The 13,739-nt window shown below is 41.5% G+C and overlaps 1 protein-coding gene across 2 annotated transcripts in view; it reads right to left on the bottom strand.

Moving 5' to 3' along the window:
• GALNTL6 (polypeptide N-acetylgalactosaminyltransferase like 6) overlaps window positions 1-13,739 on the bottom strand; it is a 1,218,179-nt gene that overhangs the window by 105,200 nt on the left and 1,099,240 nt on the right. For both annotated transcript variants that reach the window (XM_001084788.5, XM_001084905.4), the window contains one exon: window positions 788-895. In XM_001084788.5, coding sequence (XP_001084788.2) covers window positions 788-895 — 108 coding nt within the window. The remainder of the gene's footprint in view (window positions 1-787; window positions 896-13,739) is intronic.

Raw genomic sequence — 13,739 nt, 5'->3', positions numbered from 1 at the left:
ATAAAATACTCTTTTTCTAGATTTGGATTCTGAGCAGTAGCAGGTACATATTGTGGCGACAAAAACTGACTCATCCCTGAAGAAAGTAATATGGAAAGCAGAGAAATTGTCAGGATTGTTTGGCGACAGTATTGTGAGACTGTTCTCCTAAACATGCATAAAAATGTTTAAATGGCAGAAGAGAACAGCATGTTTGCATCTGGTTTACAAGAAAGGTTTTATTCAAGACAATATTGGAAAAAAGTCTTAGCCTGAGCCAATTTTGAAATGTTGAGGATGGTGAGAAATTTGAGGCAGAGCTGGCCCTAGTTATAAAAGAGAAGGCAGAGTTTGGGCATCCACCTTTTCCCATCTCCCTTTACCCCTTTTTCCATCTGACTTATTACAGATCCTGCCACATTCCATGTGGGTGGAGAGAACTGGCTGCCCCAGGTCCGCAGACCTACTCTGCTATTTGGCATTCATGTGAGCATGAACAACCACCTAGTTCACACTTCATTTTCCCATCTACAAAATAAAGATAAGAACACAGACTTCAGAAGGTAATGGTGAAGATTAGATATAATGTATGTGACAATGCTTTGAAACAATTCGTAACAAGAAATAGCATAATGGTTAATACTTCTTTAAGCAATGGCAATAAGACTGAGAAGCACAGGAGCTCTCTATACACCGGAGAGCTTTTCTCAGACTGTGCCTTAGATGACCTATGCCATGGGCAAGGCTGGTTACTCTGGTTACAGAAAGCCATATTGACCCCAGTCTGTTCTGATCCTGAGTTACTCACTCTTGCCAGGCTGGTCCCAGATGGAACTTTGTATGGAACGTACTTCCTGTAGATATGACCAACTCTGGAACACGGAACATCAAACATTTCGCCTCCACACATCCAAACCTGAAAAGGGAAAAACAGGACAGAAGACAACAGTGAATTTCACACCAGAAAGGAATTATCAGTAGGACTCACAAACCATCTTAAAATCTCTAAAAGTCGTTAAATCAATAAGTTCTACTTATTATAAATGGCTAACCAAAAAAGAAAACCAGGTTTTTTAAAATCTAGATTCATAAAAGTTTAAAACCAAAATACAGCTGAGTGCAGTGGCTCATGCCTGTAATCCCAGTACTTTGGGAGGCCAAGGAGGGAGGATCACTTGAGCCCAGGAGGTCATGACCAGCCTGTGCAACATGACAAAACTTCATCTCTACAAAAAATACAAAAATTAGCTGGATGTGGTGGTGTGCGCCTGCAGCCCCAGCTACTTGGGAGGCTGAGGTGGGAGAATGGCTTGCTGCAGTGACCTATGTTTGCACCACTGCACTTCAGCCTGGGCAACAGAGCGAGACCCTATCTTAACAACAACAAAAAAAAAACCGAAACTAAAATAGTAGTTCAATAAAATCTTGTTTCTATAGACAATATGTTGGCTTAAGAAAAATTCTAGTAAAATTTTCTTACAAATATTGTATTGAACCCACATTTCATACTTAGACATCTTATTTATATAGATATTTGTTTCAATAATCTTGTAAAAATCATTTGAAGAAATAACATTTGAAATTAAAATGCTAATTTAAAAATTTAACATATAAAAAGTGGAATTTTAAAAATAGGTGAATGCTTTAAAGAACACAAGCATATGCATAAGTTTTAAGTTGCATTCTGAAACTTGCAGCAATGCTAACCTTAAAAATCAGAGTTGCATTCTCATTTCTCTCCCCCAAACTGATCTTTTTCTTAGGTACAGAAAATAATCAGTTAAGATGCTGTACTTTCTTTTCTTTTGTTTTGAGACGGAGTTTCGCTCTTGTTGCCCAGGCTGCTGTGGAATGGCGCAATCTCGGCTCACTGCAACCTCTGCCTCCTGGGTTCAAGCAATTCTCCTGCTCAGCTGCCCAAGTAGCTGAGATTACAGGTGCCCACCACGATGCTCAGCTAATTTTTTGTATTTTTAGTAGAGGTGGGGTTTCACCATGTTGGCCAGGCTAGTCTGGAACTCCTGACTTCAGGTGATCCGCCCACCTCAATCTCCTAAAGTGTTGAGATTACAGGCATGAGCCACCGCACCTGGCCCAAGATGCCATACTTTTATATTTAGTAACAAAAGTCATGGTTATATTTTACCATGACTACCTTCTCAGAAAGACGCACACTTAATTGTGGTTTTATATAACAGACCATCTATTATAAAAGAACTAATTATCAAAACATAAATCCAGGATTCATATAAGCTATAGTCTTAGATATTTTTATTGTAAGATAAATGATTATAAAAAGAGATACTCTGATGGTTAATTTTGTGACTCAACTTGGCTGGACCACAGCGACCAGAAATTTGGTCAAACACTATTCTGGATCTTTCTGTGAAGGTGTTTTTTTGCATTCGATTAACATTTGAAATCAGTGGACTTTGAGTAAAGTGAACTACCTTCCATGATATGGATGGGCCTCATCCAACTGGATGAAGGTGTTAATAGAACAAAGTCTGACCTCTACTGAGCAAGAAGGAATTCTGCCAGCAGAATCCCTGGGTCTCCAGCTTGCCCACCTACTCTGAAGATTGTGGACCTACCAAGCTTCCACAATCATGTGAGCCAATTCCTTAAAATTAATCTCTCTCTCCTCTTGGTTTTGTTTCTCTGGAGACCCCTGAGTAATACAGATACATATCTTTATTTGAAGTGTAATATTGAAAGAGAGAAAGAGAAGTGCTAATGTTTTCCTTTATATTTGCTTCCAATTTCTTTCACTAAGAGAAATGACACCCAAGTGAGAATAGTTGAACAAATAGTGATTAAGGTCAATGGAAGTCCAAGAAGGAAGAAATGCAATTATTAAAGCAACATTCAGTTGCTGTAATTGAGTTCAGGATTACTCATAGTATTAATTTCAACTTGATGGAATATTTATTAATGATTTGGATCAAGCCTTCAGAAATATATGTGGTTGATATAAAGCTGGTAAGGGCAGTGGACAGTCTAAAGTAAATTATGAACATCTGGAAAGATCTCCACAGGATGGAGCTATATAACATTGAAAATAAAAAGGCAACAACAAACACTCGTCCGAGGATCTTAAGAAATCAACTCTTCCACACGTCACTACTATGGAGAATTTAGGGACCAACGATATAGATCTATCTACAGGCCTGAAGTCTTTCGCTAATTTCTGGATACATGCTATTTATATTTCCTTCTAAAGGGAATTTTGAAGTGGAAAAGTGATGCGAACTCTGTCTTAAGAGAGGCAGTTGAAAGAACTAAAGATGTGTAGTTCTAATAAGATAAAATTCAGAGATAGCCTTTTCAAAGAACCTAATATTTGGAAGAGATATTTTGTAGAGCCTTTAGGAGGTAGAACCAGGATTAATTGCATATAGCTATAAGGGGGCAGATTTTAACCTAGTAGGAAGAAATTTCTAATAAAATGATTAAAGATCGAATGAACTTCCCGTATCACTAGATGTGTTGAAATCTGCAGCAGATGACACTGGGGATAAACATATGACTCGAATGGACATTTGATCTAGCTGATACTTTAAGGCAATTCTACAGCATGAGTTAGCGTTTATGAATGGCTATTATGCCCTTTTCATTAATTATTTCATGTAATGCTCACAATTCAATGACAGACTTTACTGTTTCCCCAATTATGAAGGTGGGAAAATGGCAGCCTAGAGACGCTGAGTAGCTTGTTCAAAGCCACATAACTGGCCACTTCCGAACTGAGATTTGAAAACCTAGTGGTTTAACTTCAGTGCCCATATGTTTAATTGATATTGTATCTACAGATTATGCAAACTCTTTCTGTAAAGGGCCAGATAATAAATACTTTTGCCTTTGTAGGTCATATGGTATCTTTTGCAACCCCTCAAATCTGCTAACAAATAGGCATAGTGTAAATTCAGTTAAACCCTGGTTACAAAAACTGGCAGTGCGCTATTGTTTGCTGGCTCTTGTTCTATAGAGTAAGGAGTCCTTTCAAACACTGAAATTCAGTGATTCTAAGATAATGTATGTGGGAGATTATAGTTTCCCAAGTTAGACACCACAATATCTTCCACTGCACATACCCCTCTGCAATGTGACCTTGGTAACCAATTTCCCATTAGGGGATCAGTCTATGCCTCCTCTCTTTGAATTAGGGTGGGCTTATGAATTCTTAGACCAGTAGAGTACAACAGAAGTGGTTGAAGATAGGTCATAGAAGGCCACATAACCTGTCCTCTGGGGCATTTGTTTTTGAAACTCTGGGCTTCCATGTGAGAAATTGGACTCTGAGGAATTTCACAATTGACCATTGTGAAAAAGTCCAAGCACCTGAGATGTCATGCATTGGGTAAATACCTTTACTTAGGGTTTTATCTGCTGGCCAACATTAGCTGCCAACCCTGTGAATAAAGATGCCTCTACGTGATTCCAGCCCCTTGCTGTTGAATCATCCTCCCGAGACTCCATATACCACAGAGCCGAAACAAGCTATCTCTTCTGTGCCTGTTTTTGAATTTGTGGCCCACAAAATCCAAAAGCTTAATAAAACAGTTGCTTTATGGTGTTAGGCTTTGTTGTGCAACAGTCGTAATTGGAACTACATATTTCTAAATCCATGATAAAGGTGAATTACTAGCACCGATAACCAAAGTTTATGGATCACTTATAGTTTTCATCTTATTCGATTGTACGGGATACAGAGCTAGGACTCAGCAATTTCCATGCTCACTTCCTCCTGGGCACACAGCCAAGTTATAATTCCCAGTTCCTTTGTATTTAGATGTGACTATGCACTGTTTCTTGCCAGTGGAATGCAAATGGAAGTGATGTGCATCACCTCTGGGCGAAAGAAATCACTAGTGGACTTCTTTCTCTACTTTGTTTATGATACATTTTTCCCTCAGAGTCTGAGTAATTGCAGAAGATACAGAGGAGGATTCTGAGGCCCTAGCAGATGGTAGAATCATTAAATGGATGGGGACAGGGTTGCTGAAAACTGGGTGAAGAATTACTCGTGCCTCCTCCTCCAAATTGTGAGACAAGCAATAGAAAATTCTTATTAATGTTAAATTACCAAGATTTTGGATTTATTGTAGACATTGTTCCACCCTAATGAATAGTCATTTTTTTCTCAGCCTCTTCTGATATTTTTAATCAAATGTAGTGACTGTAATTATTTAGGAGATTACTTTAATTCTTATTCCTGTATTTTAAAGAGGTAGAATTTAAAAGTAATTCGACAACAGGTGATGGGGTGGAAAATGGGAGGGAGGAGAATGTTGGATAGTCCAGTGTATAATCAAATGTCAGTTCTTATTGGTCAAAGATAAGCAAATGTCAAGGCAAAGAAACTTTCTTATCATCTGCAGCTGGGAGATAGGAATTTGTTGGCACAGCCTTTTATTTTTCACAAAAAAGTGACAATATTGATTAGCTTCTGGAGGTGGCCAATCTTTCCTGCAGGATTAGAAGATGGTGATAAGTGAGGACAAGATGTGGGGTCAAGGTCTGGAGCAAGGCCCTACATTTTCTGGCCTTAACCTATTCTTCACTTCATGTGATCTTGTAAAATACTTACAAAGTGAGCACAAGTGAACTAAATGCTTCTTAAGAGAGTATTTGCAGAATGAAAACCGCCACAATAGAAAGTTCAATAAATCATTATTGCTTTCTGTTATGGATTGAATGTTTGTATCCACCCACCCTATCAAACTCATATGTTGAAATTTTAACCTCCAATGTAGTGGTATTCGGAGGTGGGGTCCTGGGAGCTGATTAAGTTATGAGGGTAGAGTTCTCAAGAATAGAATTAGTGGACTAGTAAAGGAGACCCCAGAGAGCTCTCTCACTGTCTTTCTGCCATGTGAAGATACAATGAGTAGTTGGCAGTCTGCAACCTGGTAGAGAGCCCTCTCCAGAACCCAAGAATGCTGGCACTCTGATATCAGACTTGTAGCATCCAGAACAATGAGAAAAAATTTTTTATTTTTTATAAGCCACTCAGTCTATAGCACTTTGCTATAGCAGCCCAAATGGGTAAGTAAGACTCTTTCCTTTTTAAGATATAACAAAGCAACCTAATAGACACACAGTAATAAAATTTCAACTAATTATTCTCAGAGGGTCACTCTAACACAGTGTTTACAGATGTACGTGCATAACAGATGACCACATCCTTAGTTGTTTAAAACAACAGACATTTACTGTATCACAGTTCTGTAGCTCAGGAGTCCATGAGGGCTCAACAAGGTTCTCCACCAAGGGTCTCACAAGGCTGAAGTCTAGGTGTCTGCTGGGTGGAGCTCTTACCTGGAGCCTCAGGGGAAGAATCTGCTTTCAAGCTTATTTAGGTTATTGCCAGAATTCACTTTGTAATTGTGGGACTGAGATCCCCATTTTCTTGATGGCTGCTGACTGGGGACCATTCTCAGCTTATTGACACCATTTTGAGTTCCTTGCTTCACAGACCTTCTGTCCCAGCAGTGGTTAAACTCATGTGATTAGATGAGGCCTACCATGATCACCTCCTCTTCTTAAAGTGAACTGATTGATAACCTTAATTACATTTGTCAAATCTCTTTTACCATGTAATGTTGACATATTCATGTAAGTAAACCAAGGAAGGGGGTCATCTTAGAGTTCTGTCTACCACCATTTCCAAGGAATCAAAATTCATGTCTTCTATCGATAACCTCATCCTGGTTCTTAAAATTCTTCCCCTCAGAAGTTTCTTTGTGTAGTTAAGTCAAATTCAAGAAACTCCTGGGCAGACTTTTTAAATTCTAAATTCAGTGAGAAAACGATAGAATCCTAGGATTTATCTTTTACCCTACATACTACCCCTGTGATCACTTAAAAAAAAAAAAAAAAAAAAAAAAAAGCCGGGCGTGGTGGCTCACGCCTGTAATCCCAGCACATTGGGAGGCCGAGGCGGCGGATCACGAGGTCAGGAGACAGAGACCATCTAACATGGTGAAACCCCGTCTCTAATAAAAATACAAACAAATTAGCCGGGTTTGGTGGCACGCGCCTGTAGTCCCAGCTACTTGGGAGGCTGAGGCAGGAGAATGGCGTGAACCCGGGAGGCAGAGCTTGCTGTGAGCGGAGATCGCACCACTGCACTCTAGCCTCGGCGACAGAGCGAAACTCTGTCTTGAAAAAAAAAAAAACAACAAAAAAACATATATCTGAGCATACCATTCCTCTATCAAAATCCTTCAGTGGTTTTCTATTGCTCTTAGGGCAAAGTTACAACTCTTCCATAAAGGTTCCAAGACCTTGCAGGATCTGGCCTTTGCCTGCTTGTCTCTCAGTCACTACCCTCCCACTCCCCTGGTCAGAGCTACTTTTAATTCCTTAGGAAGGATCAGGTTTCCCTCCTCAGAGCTTGCTGCCATCAGTTGTTTTCTCCAAAGAAAATTCTCCCACCTTCTCCTCTTCCCTTTCCTTCTTTCCTATTCCTTGTCTTGTCCTCTTTATTTTCCAGGTTTCAGCTTAACTCACACTGAGCCCCCAGATTTGGTTGGGATTCCCTGTTTCATGCTCTCACTTTATCCTGTGCTTCTCTTTCACGTATTTCGTTAAGTGAACAAATACGTAGTGAGCACTCACTAGCTACGCATCCGTCACCAGATGAAGCTCTAATGTGTGACCCACTTAAAGGTTTGAGCACATGGAGCCTTCTTTCAACTGGAGACAGTGGTGCCCGGAAGTGCGGGAAAACTCAGTCCTTAATAGTCTTGGGAGAAAGCCTGAGTAATTGCAGAAGATACAGAGGAGGATTCTGAGGCCCTAGCAGATGGTAGAATCATTAAATGGATGGGGACAGGGTTGCTGAAAACTGGGTGAAGAATTACTCGTGCCTCCTCCTCCAAATTGTGAGACAAGCAATAGAAAATTCTTATTAATGTTAAATTACCAAGATTTTGGATTTATTGTAGACATTGTTCCACCCTAATGAATAGTCATTTTTTTCTCAGCCTCTTCTGATATTCTGATAAGGCAGCAGAAAGCTTTACTTGAAGGGAAAGAGGGAGCAGAGAGTTTATTTAAAGGGATAGGACACTCTGAAAGATGAGGCAGAGCGGGCTGCTGAAAGAGAATGGGCCAGGCACACCCAGAGAGTTCTGCATTGGGTTTTTATGATGTTGAATTTTTTCTTGAAGTTTTCACCTCTGTCTTAAGTCATCACCTTTTTTCTTTGTGTAGTTTTCCCGCTTCTGCCTTAAGTCCGTGACCTTTCCCTGCCGAGTTCCCACCCCAGGCTTGTGGGACCCTCCCCTGTATGGTTTTGCTCTGTCCCCACACAAATCTCATCTTGAATTCCCAGGCGTTGTGTGAGGGACCCGGTGGGAGGTAATTGAATCATGGGGGCAGGTCTTTCCTGTGCTGTTCTTGTGGTACTGAGTAAGCCTCACGCGATCTGATGGTTACTATAAGGGGGGAGTTTTCCTGCACAAGCTCTTTTTGCCTGCTGCCATTCAAGTAAGATGTGACTTACTCCTCCTTGCCTTCCGCCATGATAGTGAGGCCTCCCCAGCCATGTGGAACCGTAAATTCATTTAAACCTCTTTCTTTTGTAACTTGCCCAGTCTTGGGTATGTCTTTATCAGCGGTGTGAAAACAGACTAATATACTCCCCTTGGTGTGCATTCATGAGGCAGTGTTGGATACTAAGTCTACCTAGTGGCTGCATTGTTCATTAGCACCATCCCAGGACGGTTGTATAGAGGTCAGATCTATACTTACTGTACCTGCATATTTCTTAGGAGTGTCTCTGCCCTCTGATACCATTTCCTGTACCCCCACCCAAATCTCATCCTGAATTGTAGCTCCCACAATTCCCAAGTGTAGTGGTAGTGAGAGGTGACAACATGCTAGCAGCCCTCGCTCTGGGTGCCCCCTCGGCCTCAGCGTCCACTCTGGCAGTGCTTGAGGAGCCCTTCAGCCCACCACAGCACTGTGGGAGCCCCTCTCTGGGCTGGCCAAGGCCAGAGCTGGTTACCTCTGCTTGCTGGGAGGTGTGGAGGAAGAGGCACGGGTGGGAAATGGGGCTGGCACGGGGCTTGCAGGCCAACGCTAGTTCCGGGTGGGCACGGGCTCAGCAGGCCCCACACTCGGAGCTGCCCACAGGTGCCACCAACCAGGGCAGCGAGAGGCTTAGGACCCGGGCCAGCAGCTGCAGAGGATGTGCTGGGTCCTCCAGTAGTGCCAGCCTGCCGGCGCTGTGCTTGAATTCTTGCCTGGCCTCAGCTGCCTCCCCTCTGGGGCAGGGCTCGGGACCTGCAGCCCACCATGCCCAAGCCTCCCCTGCCAGCCTTAGGCTCCTGCACCGCCGGAGCCTCCCTAATGAGCACTGCCACCTGCGTGGCGGTTCCCAGTCCCATTGACTGCCCAAGGCCTGAAGAATGCAGGCAGGCAGCTCCGGACTGGTGGGCAGCTCCTCCTGCAGCCCCAGTGTGGGATCCACTAGGTGAAGCCAGCTGGGCTCCTGAGTCTAGTAGGATTTGGAGAATCTTTATGTCTAGCTAAGGGATTGTAAATATATCAATCAGCACCCTGTGTCTAGCTCAAGGTTTGTAAATACACCAATCAGTACTCTGTATCTAGCTAATCTAGTGGGAACTTGAAGAACCTTTATGTCTAACTAAGGGATTGCAAATACACCAATCAGCACCCTGTGTCCAGCTCAAGGTTTGTTAATAAACCAATCAGTACTCTGTATCTAGCTAACCTAGTGGGGTCTTGGAGAACTTTTCTGTCTAGCACTCTGTGTCTAGCTAAAGGATTGTAAACACACCAATCAGCACTCTGTCAAAATGGACCAATCAGCTCTCTGTAAAATGGACCAATCAGCTCTCTGTAAAATGGACCAATCAGCAAGATGTGGGTGGGGTCAGATAAGGGAATAAAAGCGGGCTGCGCAGCCAGCAGTAGCAACCTACCAGGTTCCCATTCTTTGCTGTAGAAGCATTGTTTTTTACAATGAATCTTGCTGCTGCTCACTTTTTGGATCAAGGCTGCTTTTATGAGCTGTAACAGTCACTGCGAAGGTCTGCAGCTTCATTTTTGAAGCCAGCGAGACCACAAACCCATCAGAAGGATGAAACTGCAGACATATCTGAACATCTGAAGGAACAAGTTCTGGACACACCACGTTTAAGAACTGCAGCACTCACTGCGAGAGTCTGCGGTTTCCTCCTTGAAGTCAGCGAGACCAAGAACTCAACCAATTCCAGACACAGTAGGGACCCAGTGGAAGGTAACTGAATCATGGGGTTGAGTCTTTCCAGTGTTGTTCTCATGATAGTGAATAAGTCTTATGAGAGCTGATGGTTTTATAAGGAGGGATTTCCTTGCATAAGTTCTTTCTTGCCTGCCACCATGTAAGATGTGGCTTGCTCCTTCTTGCCTTCTGCCGTGATCCAGAGACCTTCCCAGTCATGTAGAACTGTAAGTCCATTAAACTGCTTTATTTTGTAAACTGCCCAGTCTTGGGTATGTCTTTATCAGCAGCATGAAAATAGACTAATAAACCCTCTTCTCCTCTTTGTCAGTATGCACCCAGCTGCATCCTGACAGGTTAACTGCAAAGAGACGATTACTGGGTATCTTAAGGAGCGGGCCTTCTTGCATAGATACTTCTCCTCTCTCTGTTTGTAACTAGTCTAGTTGTTTCCGGTGATCTCTGAGGTGTTAGATTTTTCCAGACCTCCATTTCCTCAGGGGCTCCCCATCCTGGTCATGTTTAGCTGTACGCCTACTCTAACAATAGCACTTAGGATAACTGCAATGAAGTGATTTCTTTGAGTGCTTCTGTTTGATTTGCTTAGCATCTGCCTTCCCTCACTGGACTATAAATTCCATGACTTGTTTTTTTTCACTACTATATCTCCAGCTACTATTGAAGGGTTCAGCACATAGAAGACAATAAATATTTGTGGAGTAGGTGAGTACAGTGGCTTCTTCCTTCAATTATACTTAGTGCTCCTACTTATGTGGAAGCCCCTAAGGCTTTTCTAATTTAGTGTAGCTTCACACAACCTCAGGGCCCCCTTACTTTTACCATAGTACACTGTTTCCACTATCTATAATCTTAGGAGTTGTTTTTGTCTCTATCTCCTGGATATCACTACGCACGACTTTTTTTTTTCTTTTAGTCTTCCAATAACTATGCACATTTCAGTAGAAGCATTCACATTCTGATACAGTAGATGGTTTAGGTATTAGGGTGGGAATGTGATTCCTTAGGAAAGCACACTGTTGTGGCAGATATCAAATTCTATATTTGTTCTGAAATATATGGATTATATTTTTAAAAGACATTTTTGGTAGTATGATGTGATGATAGTCTAAAAAAATTGGTAGGCCGTATGTATTAGTCCGTTTTCATGCTGCTGATAAAGACATACCTGAAACTGGGAAGAAAAGGAGGTTTAATTGGACTTAAAGTTGCACATAGCTGGGTAGGCCTCAGAATCATGACGGGAGGTGAAAGGCACTTTTTACATGGTGGTGGCAAGAGAAAAAGGAAGAAGCAAAAGTGGAAAGCCCTGATAAACATATCAGATCTACTAAGACTTATTCACTATCATGAGAATAGCCTGGGAAAGACTGACCCCCATGATTCAATTACCTCCCCCGGGGTCCCTCCCACAACATATGAGAATGCTGGGAGATACAATTGAAGTTGAGATTTGGGTGGGGACACAGTCAAACCATATCGCCATACTTTAGTATTTAACTCTTAGAGAAATATTTTACATTTGCAAATAACGTGTCTTCTTTTGACAGCATAAGTATTTTGAAGAAATGTTATTTTACCTATGAATGAATACATGCATTTTTTCTTTGCTTTTTTTTTTTTGAGACAGGGTCTTGCTCTGTTGCCCAGGCTGGAGTGCAGTGGGCAATCATGGCTCACTGCAACCTCTGCTTCCAAGGTTAAAGCAATTCTCCTGCCTCAGGTTCCCGAATAGTTGGAATTATAGAGGCTCACCGCCACACCCAGTTAATCTTTGTATTTTTTGTAGAGACAGGTTTCACCATATTGGCTAGGCTGCTCTTGAACTCCTGACCTCAAGTCATCCACCTGCCTTGGCTTCCCAAAGTGCTGGGATTATAGGCATGAGCCACTGCGCCGGGGCTGGCATTTTTTCTTTTATCATAATGTAGTTCAAATTGATGTAATAATTAAATGTCTTATTTTTAAAACAATTTTCAGCATCAGTCACAACCTGAAATTTGGACATAGAGAATGTTAAATTCAGTAGAATCATACAATTATACTGGTCACATGAACTATCAAATTAGTTTTAATAAGAAACTGGTTATAAGGAGGATAACAAGGGAGCATTATGATCAGGTATAAAATGAAGCATAATATGCTTTATGGAAATGATAATTCAAATAATCAAAAAAGTATTTATTAAAAGCATTCAGGCTGGATGTGGTGGCTCACGCCTGTAATCCCAGCACTTTGGGAGGCCGAGGCAGGCAGATCACGAGGTCAGGAGATCTAAACCATCCTGGCTAACATGGTGAAACCTCGTCTCTACTAAAAATACAAAAAAGTTAGCCAGTCGTGGTGGTGGGCGCCTGTAGTCCCAGCTACTCAGGAGGCTGATGCAGGAGAATGGTGTGAACTCGGGAGGCGGAGCTTGCAGTGAGCTGAGATCGCACCACTGCACTTCAATCTGGGCAACAGAGCAAGACTCCATCTCAAAAATAAAATAAAATAAAATTCAGCTCCAAAATTGGCTTTCTCTCTAATCTTGTTTCCTATGATTCTTTACTTCCCTCCTTCTGCCCAAGCTATTCTGGCTTCTTTTCTGTTCCTCCTACAAGCCGGATACTCTGTCACCCTAGGGCTTTAATCTTGGCTGTTTCTTCTGCCTGGAATTGTCTTCTTGCAGAACTCCACATGGCTAATTCCCTCATCTCCTTCAAGTCGTAGCTCCAAATCCTTTTGGTCCATCCTACACTCTCAGTACGCATCACCCTTTTCTGCCTGTGTTCTCACACCTTCTAACTCAGTAGATACCTCACTTATTTATTATGTTCATTAAGTGATGTATCCGAGGCACCTATAACAGTGCCTGACACATGGTACTTTGTAGGTATTTGTTGACTGACGGAATGAATGAGTTATTGGTTTATTAATATAAAGTGAGGTTAATTCCAGACAACTGAGTTACTTAATGATAACTCACTCTGTAGCTAGCTGCCATTAAAAAAAAAAAAAAACCAGCTACGACCATAGTACATTCAAATGTAAATTTCAAGGGAATAAGCTTTTTTGAGCTTATTTTCATTCACAAGTGGTTTATTATAAATTAATGAGTGATGTTAAAAATACAGCACTCTCTATATAAATAAATAAATAAATTTCTAGGACCTGAAAGTAACTTTCTAATTGTATGGTATGGCTTAGGCAGGGTAAGGTTGAAAAAATTCTTAAGACTAGACAGTCAAGTACTTTACCATCTATCTAGAAATTAAAATATTGTTAACATGAAAAGCTTTGGGATATAGATTTTGAAAAGGGTTATGTCTATCATTAAACTACTTTTCTGGGCTAGGTGTATTTAAAAACTACACGTTTCAGATCTAAAAAGGGTAACTTTGGGAAGATACACTTCCCAGAAAGCATTGCTTTCCTCTATTCCTAGAAATCTGGATTTTGAGGTTATTCTTTGAGATAGTGAGAAAAAAAGAACAGCTTATTTTGACTTGTCCTGATCCCCTTT

Source organism: Macaca mulatta, chromosome 5, assembly GCF_049350105.2.
Source record: "Macaca mulatta isolate MMU2019108-1 chromosome 5, T2T-MMU8v2.0, whole genome shotgun sequence".
Lineage (NCBI taxonomy): Eukaryota > Metazoa > Chordata > Mammalia > Primates > Cercopithecidae > Macaca > Macaca mulatta.
Note: the sequence above shows the minus strand (reverse complement) of the source record. Positions and strands in the feature narration are given on the sequence as shown.